This window comes from Gouania willdenowi, unplaced genomic scaffold (assembly GCF_900634775.1).
Source record: "Gouania willdenowi unplaced genomic scaffold, fGouWil2.1 scaffold_114_arrow_ctg1, whole genome shotgun sequence".
Lineage (NCBI taxonomy): Eukaryota > Metazoa > Chordata > Actinopteri > Blenniiformes > Gobiesocidae > Gouania > Gouania willdenowi.
In genome coordinates, this window is record NW_021144862.1 from 1 (window position 1) to 16,443 (window position 16,443).

A 16,443-nucleotide genomic window follows, 5' to 3' on the forward strand; every position below is an offset into this window, starting at 1 on the left:
TAACGGTGTCTGTAAATCCCGTGCTGAGAACATGGGTAACGCGCAGCGTAAAGCATTGATGGAAAATAATGATGTGAAATTCATGCAGAGAAAGTATCCCGGTAGTTGTTGCTATCTAGATGATTGGTACAAAAATTGTGGGTTTGCAGGGAAATTATCAGACGAAGCTGGAATAGAAAAAGTGTCCATCTGGTGTAAAGGAAAAAGAGTGAAGGCATTAAAAAAGTTACGTCCTAAGCAGGCTGAGTTAATAGCAGACCACTTAAGAGTAGTGTGTATCTGGAAGGATGCTATGAGTATCAGGAAAACACAGATAGAGAAAGGTGAAGAGAGAAGGAAACAGAAAGTGTTAGCTGCAGCTAAAATACAGCCTTTTGATGAGACCGTGTGTGTACCGCGTAGAGTTGAGGAGACAAATCAGCAACAGAATGGGGCCGCAGGGGGTTTACAAGAGGGGGGAGCAGTTGCAGGACAAGAAACAAAGGGACCTGTGACTAGGGCAGCTAAACAAAAGTCAAAACAGATGAAAGAAAGTGTTAACAGTGAGGAGGATGAGCAATATCACATAGCGGGGATGGAGGAAAATCTATATCCAATTTTACCCATGATAGAGGTAGCTAACCCTCGTGCAGGAGAATTCCTAAACCCACAGGATCCATTACAGGGTACACATCCCCCACAGCTGTTGTTGTTTCGGCCATGGACGGAGCAGGAAGCATTAGATGCCTGTAGGGGCGTATGCGATGTTGAGAAGGACCCGACTGCTTATGCTGAACAAGTATGTGGGTTGATTGAGACATGGCATTTAAATGGACTGGAGGTGGAAAAGGTTTTAAAACTAACACTTAGACACCGATATCCAGTAGTGGTGGGCGGTTTCACGGGGAGACAAGTTAACCGTCAGCCCCTAGCACATAACTCTAATGAGCTGCGACAGCAGGTTGAAGCACTGATGCAAAGAGTTAGGGCGACTTACACAAAACCTCCAAGCCACGAAGAAATAAGTGCGTGTCGTCAGAAATCAGACGAGACGCCAATGGAATATCGTGCCCGTTTAGAAACGGTTTTTAGGACTAATAGCGGGCTTCCTCATTCTCCGCTGGCGGATAATCCATACCAAATACAGCTAAAAATGTGGTTAATTAGTGGTTTGTTGCCAAACGTGTCAGATTTCATAAAAGCAAACTGTGTCACACACCGCACCCTCACTGTTCCAGAGCTAATGGAATGGGCCGAACATGCTTATGAAGTCACTGAGAAAAAGAAAGCAAAAACTGAATCAGCTAATGTTAATGTATTGGCTGAGGCCATGGCTGCAGCCCTGGTGAGCCAGCGCTCAGGGTTTAAAAGACAGGGAAAAAAGCCATATCGCACCAGAACGCCTGATGAGGAAAAACAAGCAAAAATAGATCGAGAAAAAAGACAATGTTTCATTTGTCATGAGGAGGGACATATGGCAAGAGACTGCCCAAGAAAAAAGCAAAAAACAGACCATACGTCGTTCGGGCAAACTCCTAGGCAGTGACGCCAGGACTGGCCGGAGGGACATGCAATCAGTGACTCCGGAACAGATAATGAAACCTCAGAGTGTGACATAGCCTTTTTAGGGCAAGATGAGGATGCTGATCAATATGACAATGATTTACCTGCAGAATATGAACATCCCCCACCTTTAAATCCAAATCATTTTGTTGATTTCTCCATTTATGCAGCTGTAACATTAACACATGAAAAATACCCAAAACGTACATTGTTGGTGGGACCAAAACAAACACCAGTCACTTTTCTGTGTGATACTGGAGCTGATGTTTCTGTCCTCCGTGATCAGGTGGAAGGCGTAGTCACTTCCAAAAAGGTTATTGGCATAGTGGGAGTGGGTGGAAAGCCTCAATATGCCTGTTGGTCTAAGGAGGTCATTGTGCAAGATGAAGATGGTTCATATTATACACACCCATTTATTTTGACAACTGACTGTCCCTTCAATCTAATGGGAAGGGATCTTCTCAGTAAGTTACAGATCAGTTTAGTGCCAACGGCTAATGGAATAGTGCCAAAGAAATTTTTATCAGAAACTAAAGAATCACTTATGGTGTTGCAAAGCCCAGTCATTCCTAATAAATTCTATACATTGGATCCAGTGTCAACAGGCCCTCGGTCAGTGGTTGGATCTATGGAGGAACTGCGGGCTAAAATAGCTAAAACATTTGTCGTTCCTACAGAAACACAGACACAGTGGCCACTACATGTTACAATGATGTATGTCAGACCTGAAGGACCCCTGCCAGGTCAACCAGACTGGCTAAGGAGACCAGACCTGTCTCCTGAGGGCAGAGCAGTTGCTAAAGCCTGGGAGGAAAAGTTTCTGCGATTGTCACCACAGAAAATAACATTGACAGACGTTTGTTGGTCTCCAGATGGATGGATTATAATCAGAGTGACGTTGCCTCCAGAGCTGACACCAATAAACCCCCCACGGTTTCCACATATTTGTTTACAAAAACCGGCACACAAACAGTGGAGAGATGCAAATGATCTGTTGGCTGCACTTCCTGTCAAGAGTGACCTTTGGAGGAAAAAGTAACATTCCTTGGTCATAACATTTCAGCTGAAGGGAAAGAACTTACTACTTCACGTAAGGAAGCAGTACAAATGGCACCAAAACCGCTTACCGTCAGACAAATGATGGCCTTTTTAGGCCTAGCGAATTATTGCAGGTCGTGGATCGTTGATTATGCTATCATAACTGCCCCATTACAGAACCTAATGTTAGATACACATCAAACTTTAAGCGCACCTTTGCAGTGGACACCTGACGCGGAAGAAGCATTTACAAAAGTGAAAAAAATCATAACAGGAACAGGGGTGATGGCGCTGCCAGATTACAACAAGCCATTTACACAGTCTGTTGACTGTAAGAACGGTTACATGACATCAGTACTACTACAGCAATACGGTGAGAAGCAACGACCAATAGCCTATTACTCTAAACGATTAGATGATGTGGCTAGGGCACTTCCCCATTGCGTTCAGGCGATTTGCGCCGCAGCTATGGCTGTGCACGCGTCTGCTGAAGTAGTGTTGTTCCATCCTTTGACACTGTTAGTCAGCCATGCAGTTGACATCCTGTTAACACAAACAAAAATGTCGTTCTTATCTCCTGCCAGGTTTTTACACCTTACTAACACCTTGTTGACCCCAGCCAACCTCATTCTAAAGCGCTGTGCTGCTTTTAACCCAGCTACATTGATACCAACAGCTGACGATGGGACACCGCATGACTGTGGACAGTTAGTGTCGGTGACATGCAAGCCACGTCCAGATTTGACAGACATTCCATTGAAAGACGGAGATGTAGTGTTTGTAGATGGCTCCTCCTCCAAAGCACCTGATGGAACAAATCATACTGGTTATGCAGTAGTTACATGCGACACTGTGTTGAAATCAGGCAAATTGGCTGGAAATCAGTCTGCACAGGCAGCTGAAATCGTGGCCTTGACAGAAGCCTGTAGACTTTTCAAAGGCAAGAAAGTCACAATTTACACTGATAGCCAGTATGCTTTTTCCACAGTTCATGTGTTTGCTGCTCAGTGGGCTAGGAGAGGTATGAAGACATCTAGTGGAAAGCCTGTGCAACATGCCTCCCTGTTAAAAGACCTTCTTGCTTCAGTCCTCTTACCTACATCATTGGCGATATGTAAATGCAAAGCACATACTGGCGCCACTGATGCTGTCTCTCTGGGCAATGCAAAAGCTGATGTTGAAGCTAAAAAAGCTGCTTTTACTGAAGCACTTACTGTCCAGTTGTTGCCTGTTGATGTTGTACCACTTTGCTTGCCGGATGAAGTCCTGATTGATATGCATGTTAATGCTCCTGAAAGTGAGAAAACGAAATGGGTGACTGAAGGTGCTGTTAAAAAGGACTCTGGAGTATTTATGTTAAATGACAAGCCATGTTTGCCTAGATGTTTGTTTGACGTCGTTGCTAGAATGAGCCATGGGTTGGCCCATGTCTCAACAGGAGGGATGGTAGACATAGTCAAACAGTCATTTCATATACCACTAGGACTCCAAACCCATTTTAAAAACTTTTGTCGTCAGTGTATCATCTGTTGTCGTCATAATCCTCAGGGTAATGTTAGGCCCCCTCGGGGTAAAACGCCAGCTGGTACATATCCTTTTGAGGTCATTATGATGGATTTCATAACACTGCACACTATTCAGAGGTATACGTATTGTTTGGTTCTGGTGGACTCATTCTCAAAATGGGTCACCATAGTGCCCGCTAAAACAAATGATGCAATGACAGTGGCAAAGGCCCTTTTGACACGAATAATACCTCAACATGGCATCCCACGACAGATTTGGAGCGACAATGGACCCCATTTTGTTAACAGAGTAATACTCCTGCTGACAGAGGCCATGGGCATTGAATTAAAACATCACTGCTCCTACCACCCGGCTAGTGCTGGATTGGTAGAACGCAACAATGGTACCATTAAAAACAGATTAAAAAAAGCTGTAGAACAAACAAACAGGCCCTGGCCAGAGTGTGTTAACCTGGTAGAAATGTACATGCGCATAACACCAAACACACAGGGTTTGACCCCCTTTGAGGTTGTCACAGGACGACCGTTTCACCTACCCCTCACCAGTTCTAAGTGGGTGCAGGATCAGGAGGGAGAGTTGGATCCAATAACAAAATGGATGGTTAAATTATTCACAGATGCTGAAATTGTTGAAGCTAATACACTGCCTAGTCTCTCTTTACCTGTTTCAGATCCCCTTCGTCCTGGTGATTGGGTCCTCATCAAGGTGATTAAGAGAAAACACTGGTGTACTCCACGGTGGGACGGCCCTTACACAGTTCTGCTAACCACACCAACTGCATTTAAGATAGCTGAAAGACAGACGTGGATACACCAATCACACGGGAAAAAGGTACAGAAACCCACCACAGCAGGTGATACACCCTAGTAACACAGAGATGGATCTGTTGTTCCTCCTCCTCCTCGTGGGATCCCAGGAAGTGCTAGCAGGGGCTCTAAGCTCACCTTGGTATGATTACATAGGTAGATGCCCCGGGGGCTTTAACCTCGTTATGTGCATACCACAAATACCGGACATTTTAAGTGACGTTACAATTCCACTAGAGGCTCTGGCTAATAAAGGCTACACACCATGGAAACATGGTAAGGACTATGTAAATTATGAATGGTACATGCAAGTCCGGGGAGCAGACCAATCATGGTCTACTCATGGTTGGTCTGAGGTACTCCTCCATACAAGCTACACCCCTATTACCTGGCCCCTCACACCATCTACACGTACCGTTACAGCGGCATATCTGTCATTGCGAAAAACAATTGTTCAGAAACAAAAAATCCTACTCCTAACCGTTAACACCACCGCGGTACCTCCTTCTTATTTGCTTATGGGATTCGGCCCTGACGTACAAGGGACAGATCCCATCTTTTGGGTAGATATTTGTATTACACCTCCGGCCACTCCCATTGTAGTTAAACCACGCATGGACATAGTGTTATCACCTGAGGTTAGACAGAATATACGAGTTATAAATGCAAAACCTATGCCAACAGAAGAACCTGACTCGTTACTCGCATTACTGTCTGAACAAAATAATCACGTCCATCATCGTCTGCGCGCTAATTCTTGGTACCGTATGGTAGAACTATCTGCACGAACAGTAACTAATGATAGTTGCTATGTTTGCTCACATCTGCCGCACGCTGTAACATCCCCGACTCTGTTGTCCGCATCCCTGCCAGCCCCTGACTCAAAGAAAGTACTAGAATGTTTACAAAATAAGTCCGCGACCCCGTGCCCTCCTGTTCTACCAGTGCTAAAAACCCTCGAGCCCTTAGGTCAGGCTGCTAAACACCTAAACACGAATGCTGTCCCCTGTGGTAATTATACTCACTGCTATCCTTTATGCGTACGATTTAATGGTCCACCAACTAACACCAAAGGTCTACCATCGGTAGACATAAACCATTGTGCTACCGTTCGGAACGTCAGTACGGTTGTCCCAATGTTTGCTAGAGACGGTGTTTGGTTGAAGTGCGGTGATAAAGTTTATCCTTCCCCTCCAATTAATATGTCAGCCGTTTGTGTACCAGTAGCAGTCACAGATGGGTCTTTCATAGTTCATATGACAATGCCTAGTCGTTCTCGTCGTGAGATTATAACCTTCACACCTCATGATGCAATATGGGGCTCAGATGTCCCTCCCGAACATAGATATTGGTCAACTAGTCAAAAAGTCGTTCATGCTCTTTTCCCTAATATAGGCGTGGGTAAGAATTCCCTTATGGTAGAGACCCTTCAATACCGCTTTCACATGCTTCTTAATGCATCTTTAGCTGTTAATAACAAAATGAATGCCAGAACAGCGGCCACCGCGCAAATGGCTATTCAGAACCGTATGGCTTTAGATACGATTTTAGCTTCCACAGGTGGTGTGTGTGCTATGGTGGGTGCTACCTGCTGTACATACATACCTAATAACTCCTCGGAGTCCATCGAAGACGCCCTGCAAACACTCCGCAACCTGGAAGGTGCCATGTCAGCTGACGAGTCCAATGTCCATTCATCCGGGTGGGACTGGCTGTTCCAAGGCTCCTGGTTCCAATTCCTGCTACGTCTGGGTCTCCCTCTTCTGGCTGTGCTGCTGGTCGTTGGTCTTGCCTGCTGTTGCATCGTCCCCTGTGTGAAGAAAGGCATAGACAACATGATCATCGGTGCTATGCAGGTCCAGGCTTCCCCAGAGTACCAACTCCATGTTATGGGTCTCTCCCCATCTGCCCCATTGATGGACTAAGACCCTGCCACACCTTCCCATCATCACAGTGAGCGGTAAAGGTTCACTGCTACTGGAGGGTTATGTGCTGGTAACCTCTGACCCTCCCTTACCAACTCCAAACACACACTGAGACCTAAAGCCCTATCTTCAACACCATGGTTTTGGGTCATCAGTTGTACATACACCCTGAACTGTCTCCAGATCACCGTGGATCAGAATCGATGTTCGCCCCAGCAGGGGGGGACGGTGGGGAATTTTTCCCGTACTAGCTGTCGGGTTTTCGCCCCACCTCACGGTGGTCATCCCTGTTGTTTTGGTCCTATGATGGCACCGGGTAAACCTGTGAAGACGCCCGTCTGCTTGATGTTTTCCAAACCCACAACAGGGCGGATATGTAAGATATGTTATAGTCTGTGTGGTTTTTATTACTTTATTAGTTATAGTTAAATGATTAAACGATAGTTAGAATATGAAATTATCCATGATTAACTGTGTGTGTGTGTGTGTGTGTGTGTGTGTGTGTGTGTGTGTGTGTGTGTGTGTGTGTGTGTGTGTGTGTGTGTGTGTGTGTGTTTGCAAAACATATCCATTGTCCACCATAGCTGGTTTAAACTAGTTTGGGCCAGTGTGGGGGTATGTGACCCACTGCATGGACATATGAGCCTTTTTCTCCCCCAAAGTTTTGTGTTACCATATATGGTATTAATCCTGCACCCAGAGCGCTGTTGCACAGCCCTCTGGGTGTGGTCTATGTTTTCTATAATAAATACCTGGTTCTGAGGCATCACCATCAGAGCAATCCAACTTATATCGGACTTTTGTGTCTCTTTTTGTTGGGTTTTTCTCCGAGCTGCGGCTCGCACCTCTCTGCCTCTGGTCGCCTTTTAAGTCAGATAGTGTTTTTCTCCCTGAGATGTGATTGAGCAACGGTCTTAACGTATTTAGACCCAACATTCACATTTTAGCAACGGTCTTAACGTATTTGGACCTAACAACTATTCATCTGTCCCAACTTCAAATGCAATGTTTTTAATTATATTTCACGTGTTTACAGACAAAGCTGGTCCCATTAGACAGCAGTGTTTGGAATAACGGCGTTTGTTTTTCAGTAACGGGGTAATCTAACTAATTACTTTTTACGCCGTTACAACACCGTTATGATTACTGAACGTTCAATGCGGTGCGTTACATGCATTGATTGAATAAACTGTGATCTGAAAGCATCCCTGGCTTCTTACTCAGCTGTTGTGAGGAGGTGGGTTGAAAACAAGGTGAGTGATTATGATTGGCTAAGGCGGCGTCATGTTTCATGGTAGCCAATCAGAGCCAGTGTTTTTACACATGTACCAGCAAGAGGAGGCGGGTCAAAAACAAGGTGAGCGATTATGATTGGCTAAGGCGGCGTCATGTTCCATGGTAGCCAATAGGGCTGTCAATGAATATTCTAAATTCGAATATATATTCGAATAGTAAAAAAATATTGAAATGCGAACGTGAAAATTAATATTCGAATGTTACTAAAAACATTATATGTATATTATGGGAAAAACACGCCCACGGTAGGTTTTTATATAGTTCAATGGGTAGCAGGCACAGCTGTCTGCTGTGCTAGCACTGCTTGAGGGGTCAGAGACAGGTGGCAGGAGTGACGTCAGGTCCCCACAGTGCATATGGAAGATGACAGAAAGTGCAGAGCCCAACTCGACCGCAGCAGTGAAAGTGATTTTAACCCAAACACGTCTAAATCGCCACAGATCTGGAGAAGCGTTATTGTCAGGAAAAGGGTGCATTTATGCTGCTTAAGTTACCTGGATCCACGCTTTCAACGCCTCGTTCATTTGAAAGAGGAGCAGAGACGGCAGGTGCAGGTGGCTATTCTGGAGGAGATGAAACAAGTGAATGTGGCCAAAGGCACAGGCAGTGAGGCCGCTAGTGAACAACCCTGTGATCAGCAAACGCAACCCGCTGAGAAAACTGCGTTATCTGCTATGGGGTGTCTCTTCAGAGACACGTATTGCACGGACAGCCCAGACCAGGAGGACATCAGCCTGCTGCTTCAAAAAGAAATGTCGATGTATGAACAAGAATCTCCAATTCCTCCGCAACAAAATCCTCTCATGTGGTTGAAAACTCTGGGCTCTGGGAGATACCCTCACGTCGCTCAGATGGCAAAGAAATATCTTTCCATCCCCGGATCATCAGTGCGCTCTGAACGCGTATTTTCCACCGCTAAGAATATAGTAAATAAAGAGATCAGCACAGGCCCCTTCAAATGTGGACCGTCTTGTGTTTTTGGTAAATAACCTGTAGGCCTGGAGGCCTGATCCTACGCCAGTGATAGCACAGTCAGTTTTGTTTCCTTTTTTTATACAAGCACCAAGAATGTAAGTAGCCTTTTTCAGTTTTAATAGCACTTCATTTTTTAAGAACCTCAGGGTATAAGTTATTTGTTGTCATATTTTTTTTCACATTAAATGGAAATATTACTAAAGCGTAGGCTCCTGTACTTCAGTGAATATATATTCATTAATAAAGTGTGTAGAAAAGTTCCATGTTTACAGCAGCTCGCTCGGAGCGTTCAGTTCTATACTGTAAAAATGTTTCTGAAGCCTGCTACATTTGGTTATGCGTAGAGAGCGTGACGGTGCGGGCATTAATACGTTCAAGGTTGTCAAATGTTTTAACTTGAATTAAAAAAAAACAAGTACTTAATATGTATCTTTGTATTAATTTGTCCTGTTATTGACTTAATGCACGTTATTGACAACATGCGCAACCAGATATATATTTTTTTTGGCAATTAAAAAAAAAAAAAAAAAAGATATTCGAATAATTCGAATATTGGGGGTGGAGTTAAGAGGGAATAGTCAAACGTAGTTTTTGAGCAATTTTGACAGCCCTAGTAGCCAATCAGAGCCAGTGTTTTTACTCATGTGACCGCGCGCGCATTGTAAGCAACTCAAATTTAATGAAGCACCTCACAACGACACACATCTAAAAAATCTGAATCATTTGATATATAGCAACTTTTTTTTTAACAGTAACACAAATAGTTACTTTCATTGGTAATGAGTTACTTTTATTATAGAATAATTCAGTTACTAACGCAGTTACTTTTTGGAACAAGTAGTGAGTAATTATAACGAATTATTTTTTTAAGGTAACGTTCCCAACACTGTTAGACAGTAATGTAAATATTGTGATTATTACACCAGAATATCCCATTAGTATACTCTCAATATATATATGATTAAATCATCAAGTCTGATCTAGTTTATTTATAGTAAATCAGTGATATTTATCAACCATAACATTATGTAAATCATCATCAGATATAAAATAAACTAGATTCAGCAGCAATAAAAACACTATTGTAGTTAGTTTTGCTTTTCATGTGCTTTTTATTTTTTTCTAAAATAATTTTATTATAAATGAAGAAATAAATAAATGATATACAATAACACTAATAGAGTGACCCATATAATCAAACATGTTTCATAAAATATCAGCTCTATGAGTCAGCAGATATTGTAGCTTTTTATAATGAATAAATGTTATTAATGAAGCACATTCTGGTGATGATTTATTCAGTTTAATTTGTGTTTGTAAGGAACCTGTTTACACTTTAAGTTGAGAATTGTTTTATTCATTTATTTATTGTTTTTATTTATCGTACTTTGACCCAAGCCAAATGTAAAAGATTGTAGCAACATCGAGTAAATAACTGTACGATTTATTATCCGATTAGTCGGTCAATAATCAATGACTCGTCGACTATTAAAATAGTCATTAGTTGCAGCCCTAGACTCTACACCATGGCACTAGCATTGAGATGCAGAAAGCAAAAGTAACCAATAAATAATGTAAATACAGTACACTGACTAAAATGAAATATATATGATAAAATAACTAATAGCTTTCATGTTTTTCATGATGTAGGCTGTCAATCACTGAGTTTCCTGGTTTTACTCGTTGGCCATGTTTACACGATTTTATTTATGTTAATTTATTTTACTTTGAAATGTGATCAGCAATGTCTTGATTTAAGATTCACTAGGATTTCACTTAGGTGAAAACAATTGATATTATTTATTTTAATTGTATTTTTTTTGTGTTCTTTAAAACCGTATTTCAAGACTGTGCCTTTTTGTAAGACTCTACGTTTAAATATCGTTAATAAATGGCTTATAATATCACATAAGTCATTATTTCAAAATTCCTCTCAACTTTTAACAATTTTTTTTTAAACACCAGTGGACTTCACTACCCCCAGACTTAGCACGTTTTCTGGGGCAAACCCTGGGTCAGGACACAAAAGTGGGTCATGAACAGCTGGTCAAAATAAATAAATACTTAAGTTAATGCCTCATGATGGACTTGTCTTTTATTTTGAAATAAACTTTTCTTTTGATAGGCATGCTGTGAAATGCATGTTGCACAGGAAAATATATAGATTTATATTTTTAAAAATATTATGTGTGTGTGTTGTCGACAGATATTTTTGAAAGACTAAATTTTGTTGGTTGAGTTCTAAAAAAAAGTGGGTCATGATTTAATGACTGTGGCAAAATGTGGGTCACAGGGTGAGACCAGTTGAGAACCTGGTTTACAGGATAATAAATGAAATGACTATTAATTACAGTATTGGTTATTTACAAACTTTAAATAAAATACAAATGAATAAACATTTTTGTTGTTATTACTAATTATTGACATTAATACTGGATATTTATGAAAACATAAATCAGATAAAGTATCTTCTTAACTATATTTGCTGTAGTAAATAGAGAGCAATAATAAAGACTGTCCACAGGGTTATTGGTGTTATTGTTGACGCTTCCTTTGGGGGTGTGACTTTGTAGACGGTCCCTGCCCACTCCTTAGCTCATTAACATAAAGTGTGTTTTTCTGTAGTTTGTTCTCTGTGTTCCACTGAGTACACACAGGTTGTTCCACCTTTACATCGTCACATATTGATAGAGAAATGTGAGTGTGAATGAAGTGGGTCACCAGTTAAACTAGTCTCCAGTGTGTGTGTAACAGCGGATGAATGTGGTGAGTGAGTGAGTGAATGAATGGAAACACACGGAGTGTTCTAACCTCTTCCTTCACAGAGCACACATCTGAAAACTCCTCCGTTTCTTCTTCTCCGCTTTTCTCCATCTTTGGAGCAAACATTCCGTCCCACACATGGTCGGGATGACGAAGCTCCTCCAGCACAGCTTTCCTCCTGCAGCCTTCATCATCATCATCATCATCATCATCATCACTGTCCGTCTTACTCATACTCAGCTTCACTTCCCTCAATAATATTTGTTACTTTTCCTCTTCTTCTTCTAGTTTAACGGTAGTCATCATCCAGCTCTGTCCGTCCTCCATTTCACTGCTTTGTTCCTGACTCTAGCTGGTTGCCAGATACAACCGACAATTCCCCGCATGAAATATGTTGAATATCCACAGAAATGCCCCATAAACCATCCGTTCATCATCCAAATAAAACATAAATATCACCTTTAACCAACGTTAAACTGTTTAATGACTAAGTTAGTTATTTTATAATCTCACAATCAGCGGGAAAATACTCAACCTGGCAACCACTCATCTGTTGCGCTGACGTCACAAACAACTTTTCTAGAATAAATGTGTTTAATGGTGATTTAAGAGTGAATAAAGTAGTTACAGACTGAAGCATTTGGTCTGTGGATGATTTAATAGATTTCAGAGGAAATTTGTTGATTTATTTATGATTAAATTATGTTTGGTTTGTTCTCAGAAACAATAGATATTGTAGATTAATATTGTACAAGCATTGACAGTAAAATCACTGTAGATCACATTAAATCTACAGTTGCTTTTACCTTATTTTTTAAAAGAATATGTTTTATTACTTATTTTCTAAGGAAAGTAAATTATTTAAACAAGCATTGAAACATAATCCTTTTCTTCTTCCTTTGAAAATAAATTATATTTTAAAAGTTATTCCCTCTGATTTCAGTAAAAATATTCTAATGATATATTTGTGTTTGCTGAAGACTCAAGAAACTCTTTAAATAATATCTACACATGTAGTGATTTCGTACATTAAATGTTTAACATTGAGTAACTGTTGGTTTTGTGATATTTATATTTATAGTAAGACAATTGAGTTTTTTTGTACATATAAATACACAAATATGTTATGGATTTATTTTGTAGATATTTTAAAATGAAGCTGTTTTTACATTTTCTAAATGAGTTGAAACTGTTTATAAACTATGTAAAATGTGTCTGTTCTAAACCTAAAGTTTAGTTTTTTCTGTTTCTATCATGATTGTCAATGTTGTGTATTGTCTTTTGATCAGTCTGTACAGTCTAAATTCATATACAAACATCACACCAATCCACTTATCCAAGCAGCAATAATAATAATAATAATAATAATAATAGTAATAACAGGGGTACATTACAACTTTCTCTTCTGTTTTGTAATGTTTTCAATGACTTCAACACATTTTTAAGATCACTTTTAAAAGCTTTAACATTTGAGATAATTTAAAAAAATTACATTTATGTATCAAATATTTTCCAAATATCATCAAATTGCTACATATAAATTCCACATCCTTGTCCTTCAAAATAAAAGCAAATGTAACCAAATGCTAATCAAACCCAGGTATCACAGTGTGTGTGAGCAGCCAATCATCAACTCTTTCCTAAAACCTCTTCACCACAGAACAGGAAAAAAAGACGTGTTGTTGAGTTTCATTAATAGTTTGACTAAACATGGAGCTGTAATCATCCATATTAAACATAATCATTAAAAATATATTTACATGGATAAACATCATTCATTGTTTTAAAATTAATCAATTTCATTTTAAGAAATAAAGGAAATGAAAAATATTTGTCCGAACTTTGATAGAATCTGTTTTCTAAAAAAGTTTGAAGATAATATTTGTCTCTTTACTTGAAGATGAAAACATTGTTTAATAAATAACAGTGTCTAAAAAACAATAACTACCAATGAACAGTTTATTGATCTTTGTGGATACTGATGAATACTGTAATATTCCTTTAACACTAGAAGTCCCAGGGATTTCTATATCCCCCCAGAAGTCCCAGAGCAGGGTCAAATGAACTCTAGGACCAAACTGACGACTCTGATGGCTACAATTTGCCTCTATTCATTTGTAAATGAATCACCTGAGAAATCAGCAGGGGGGAGAGCCTGACTCTAACAATGGAAGTCTGGAATGTTAGGGGGAAGTGCCCTGGAAGCTAAAGTCACAATGCCCCGTTTATTAACTCGTTCTGCTTGATGCTGGGGGAGAACAAACACAGACTACAAACATTGAAAGAAACAGAGTCACCTCTTCCAACACACCTGGTTCAAATGATTATCAGGCTTCTGCAGAGCTGGATGATCATTTGAATAAGGTGTGCTGATTAGCGGCCCTCGAGGACCGGAATTGGACACCACTGGAATACCATGTTGTCATGCAGCCTTTTGTGCTGTGGGGAATAAATAGCTGGCTGCTTCCACCTGCTGACACTCCACACTTATTCTACTCAAAATGCAGAGAAGGTTTACCACTCAAGAAGCGTTGGAATTGATCCTGAACAATGCAAACCCTTGTGACTCAGATGGGGAGGACATAAACCTTCAGCCAAATTCGGATTCGGACTCTGAGCTGTCTTCAGGTTAGATTTCCCAAACATCCTATTTTCATTTCCTGACTTTATTTTTATTTAAAACCGAAGAAAAGAATAATTTGAATTTGTTCACATTGCAGATGACGCGACTGCTCCTCATCTGGAAAAGAGAGCTCGGTTGGAGAGTGAGCCCACAGAGACGGCGAAAGAGGGCACAGTGTGGCATGAAGAACATGTGGGTACAATTCTCCGTTTCACTCCAATGGAACCGTACGCTGCAGATGGAGAGCCAACAGCAAAGGCCAGAAGAAGAATCAGGAGTCGCCTTCAGAGCTTCCTCTGTTTCATTACTGTTGGCATGCTCCGTCCCATTCAAGAATGGACTATTCAGCATGCACGGCAAACGGAGCAGACGGACTGGTTCATGATCCTCCATGAACTAATGGCATTTATTTCTGTTATTATTTTGAGGGGGGTGACCAAGGTTCCATCTCTGCGTGACAGCTGGTCAGCATGCCTGGGAAACCCACTTATCACTGGAATTATGTCACGAAACCGTTTCCAAGACATCATGCGTCACCTACGATTTGATGACATGTTTACGCGCAGTGAGCGAGTGCAGACAGATAAGTTTGCTGCAATTTCGGATGTGTGGGGATCGTTTGTTACCAACTGCATCACATGCTACAACCCTGGTCGACACATCACAATTGATGAACAGCTTTTCCCATCGAAGACTCGCTGCTGTTTCCTGCAGTACATTGCAACAAAACCCGACAAATTTGGCATAAAGTTTTGGGTGGCTTGTGATTTGAAAACAAAGTACATCTGCAATGTCCTCCCATATCTTGGAAAGGACCCCAGTCGTCCCAGTGAGGAGAGACTTTCTGAGAGTGTGGTGATGAAGCTGATGGAACCATTTATGGACAAAGGCAGGACGGTCACCACGGACAATTTCTTTACATCACTGACACTTGCACGACGACTGCTCAGCCGGAAAACCACCATCCTCGGGACAGTCAACAAGATTCGCCGGGAAATTCCTCAGTCAACTAGAAAGATGGACCGCAAGGAATTCACCACTCAGGTATGTTGTTGGTCTTTTTTATTCCATCAACACCTCTGAGTGTGTCATTGTGTTTAAAACCGCTATAATAACAACAATTTCTTCTTTTTTAGGTGTTTTCCACCACTGGTGCCACGCTGACGGTGTATGCGCCCAAACGAAAAAAGACCGTCTACATTCTCAGCAGCATGCACAGCGTGGTTGAGACTGAGGAAACCATCAAAAGGAAGCCAAACACCATCACCCAATACAACACCACAAAGTGCGGAGTGGATGTGATGGACCAGATGGTGCGGGAGTACAGTGTGCGCACAGGAACACGGCGATGGCCAGTCGCCGTGTTCTACAACATGATCGACATGGCGGCACTCAATGCACATCTGCTTTATCAAGCATGCACCGGGGTGCAGGAGAGACGGGTGGACTTCCTGGTTCAGCTAGCAAGAGAGTTGGCTAACTCTCATGTGAGTGAAAAGAAGGCACTCAAAGAGCAACTGCGCCAACAACAACCGCCTACACCTGGACCTGGGAAAAGGGCTAAGTGTCAGATCAACCATTGCTGCAAGAGCAATCGCGCAACTGTGCGATGTGTTCATTGCCACAAATACACATGTGGCAAATGTAGGAGAGAGATACCGTGGCAGTGCCAAGTATGTCACGAGTCTCAATAAGAGGATGAAGGAGATTCTTCTAAATAAAAACCATTGAAAACAAATCACAGTTGTTCTTTTGCACATTTCTCACACCACACTGTCATTAAAAATAAATAATTTTTGTGTTCTCTTTGGGTCAAATGACACCTCTCTGGGTTTTATAGGTAAAAAGTTCATTTGACACCTCTGTGGGACTTCTAGTGTTAATGAAATGAATCAAGGCAATAGGAATAGCCCTGACTACTAATGAATGTTGTTTCTGAGAACATTTA

At 41.2% G+C, this 16,443-nt stretch overlaps 1 protein-coding gene across 1 annotated transcript; it reads left to right on the forward strand.

Moving 5' to 3' along the window:
• Positions 1-3,054: 3,054 nt before the first annotated feature.
• On the forward strand, positions 3,055-6,440 carry LOC114458408 (uncharacterized; the record flags this gene model as incomplete). The annotated part of the gene is made up of 2 exons (XM_028440774.1): positions 3,055-4,227; positions 6,254-6,440. Coding segments are annotated over exons 1-2 (1,273 nt in total), but the record flags the coding sequence as incomplete, so codon positions are not given.
• Positions 6,441-16,443: the final 10,003 nt, after the last annotated feature.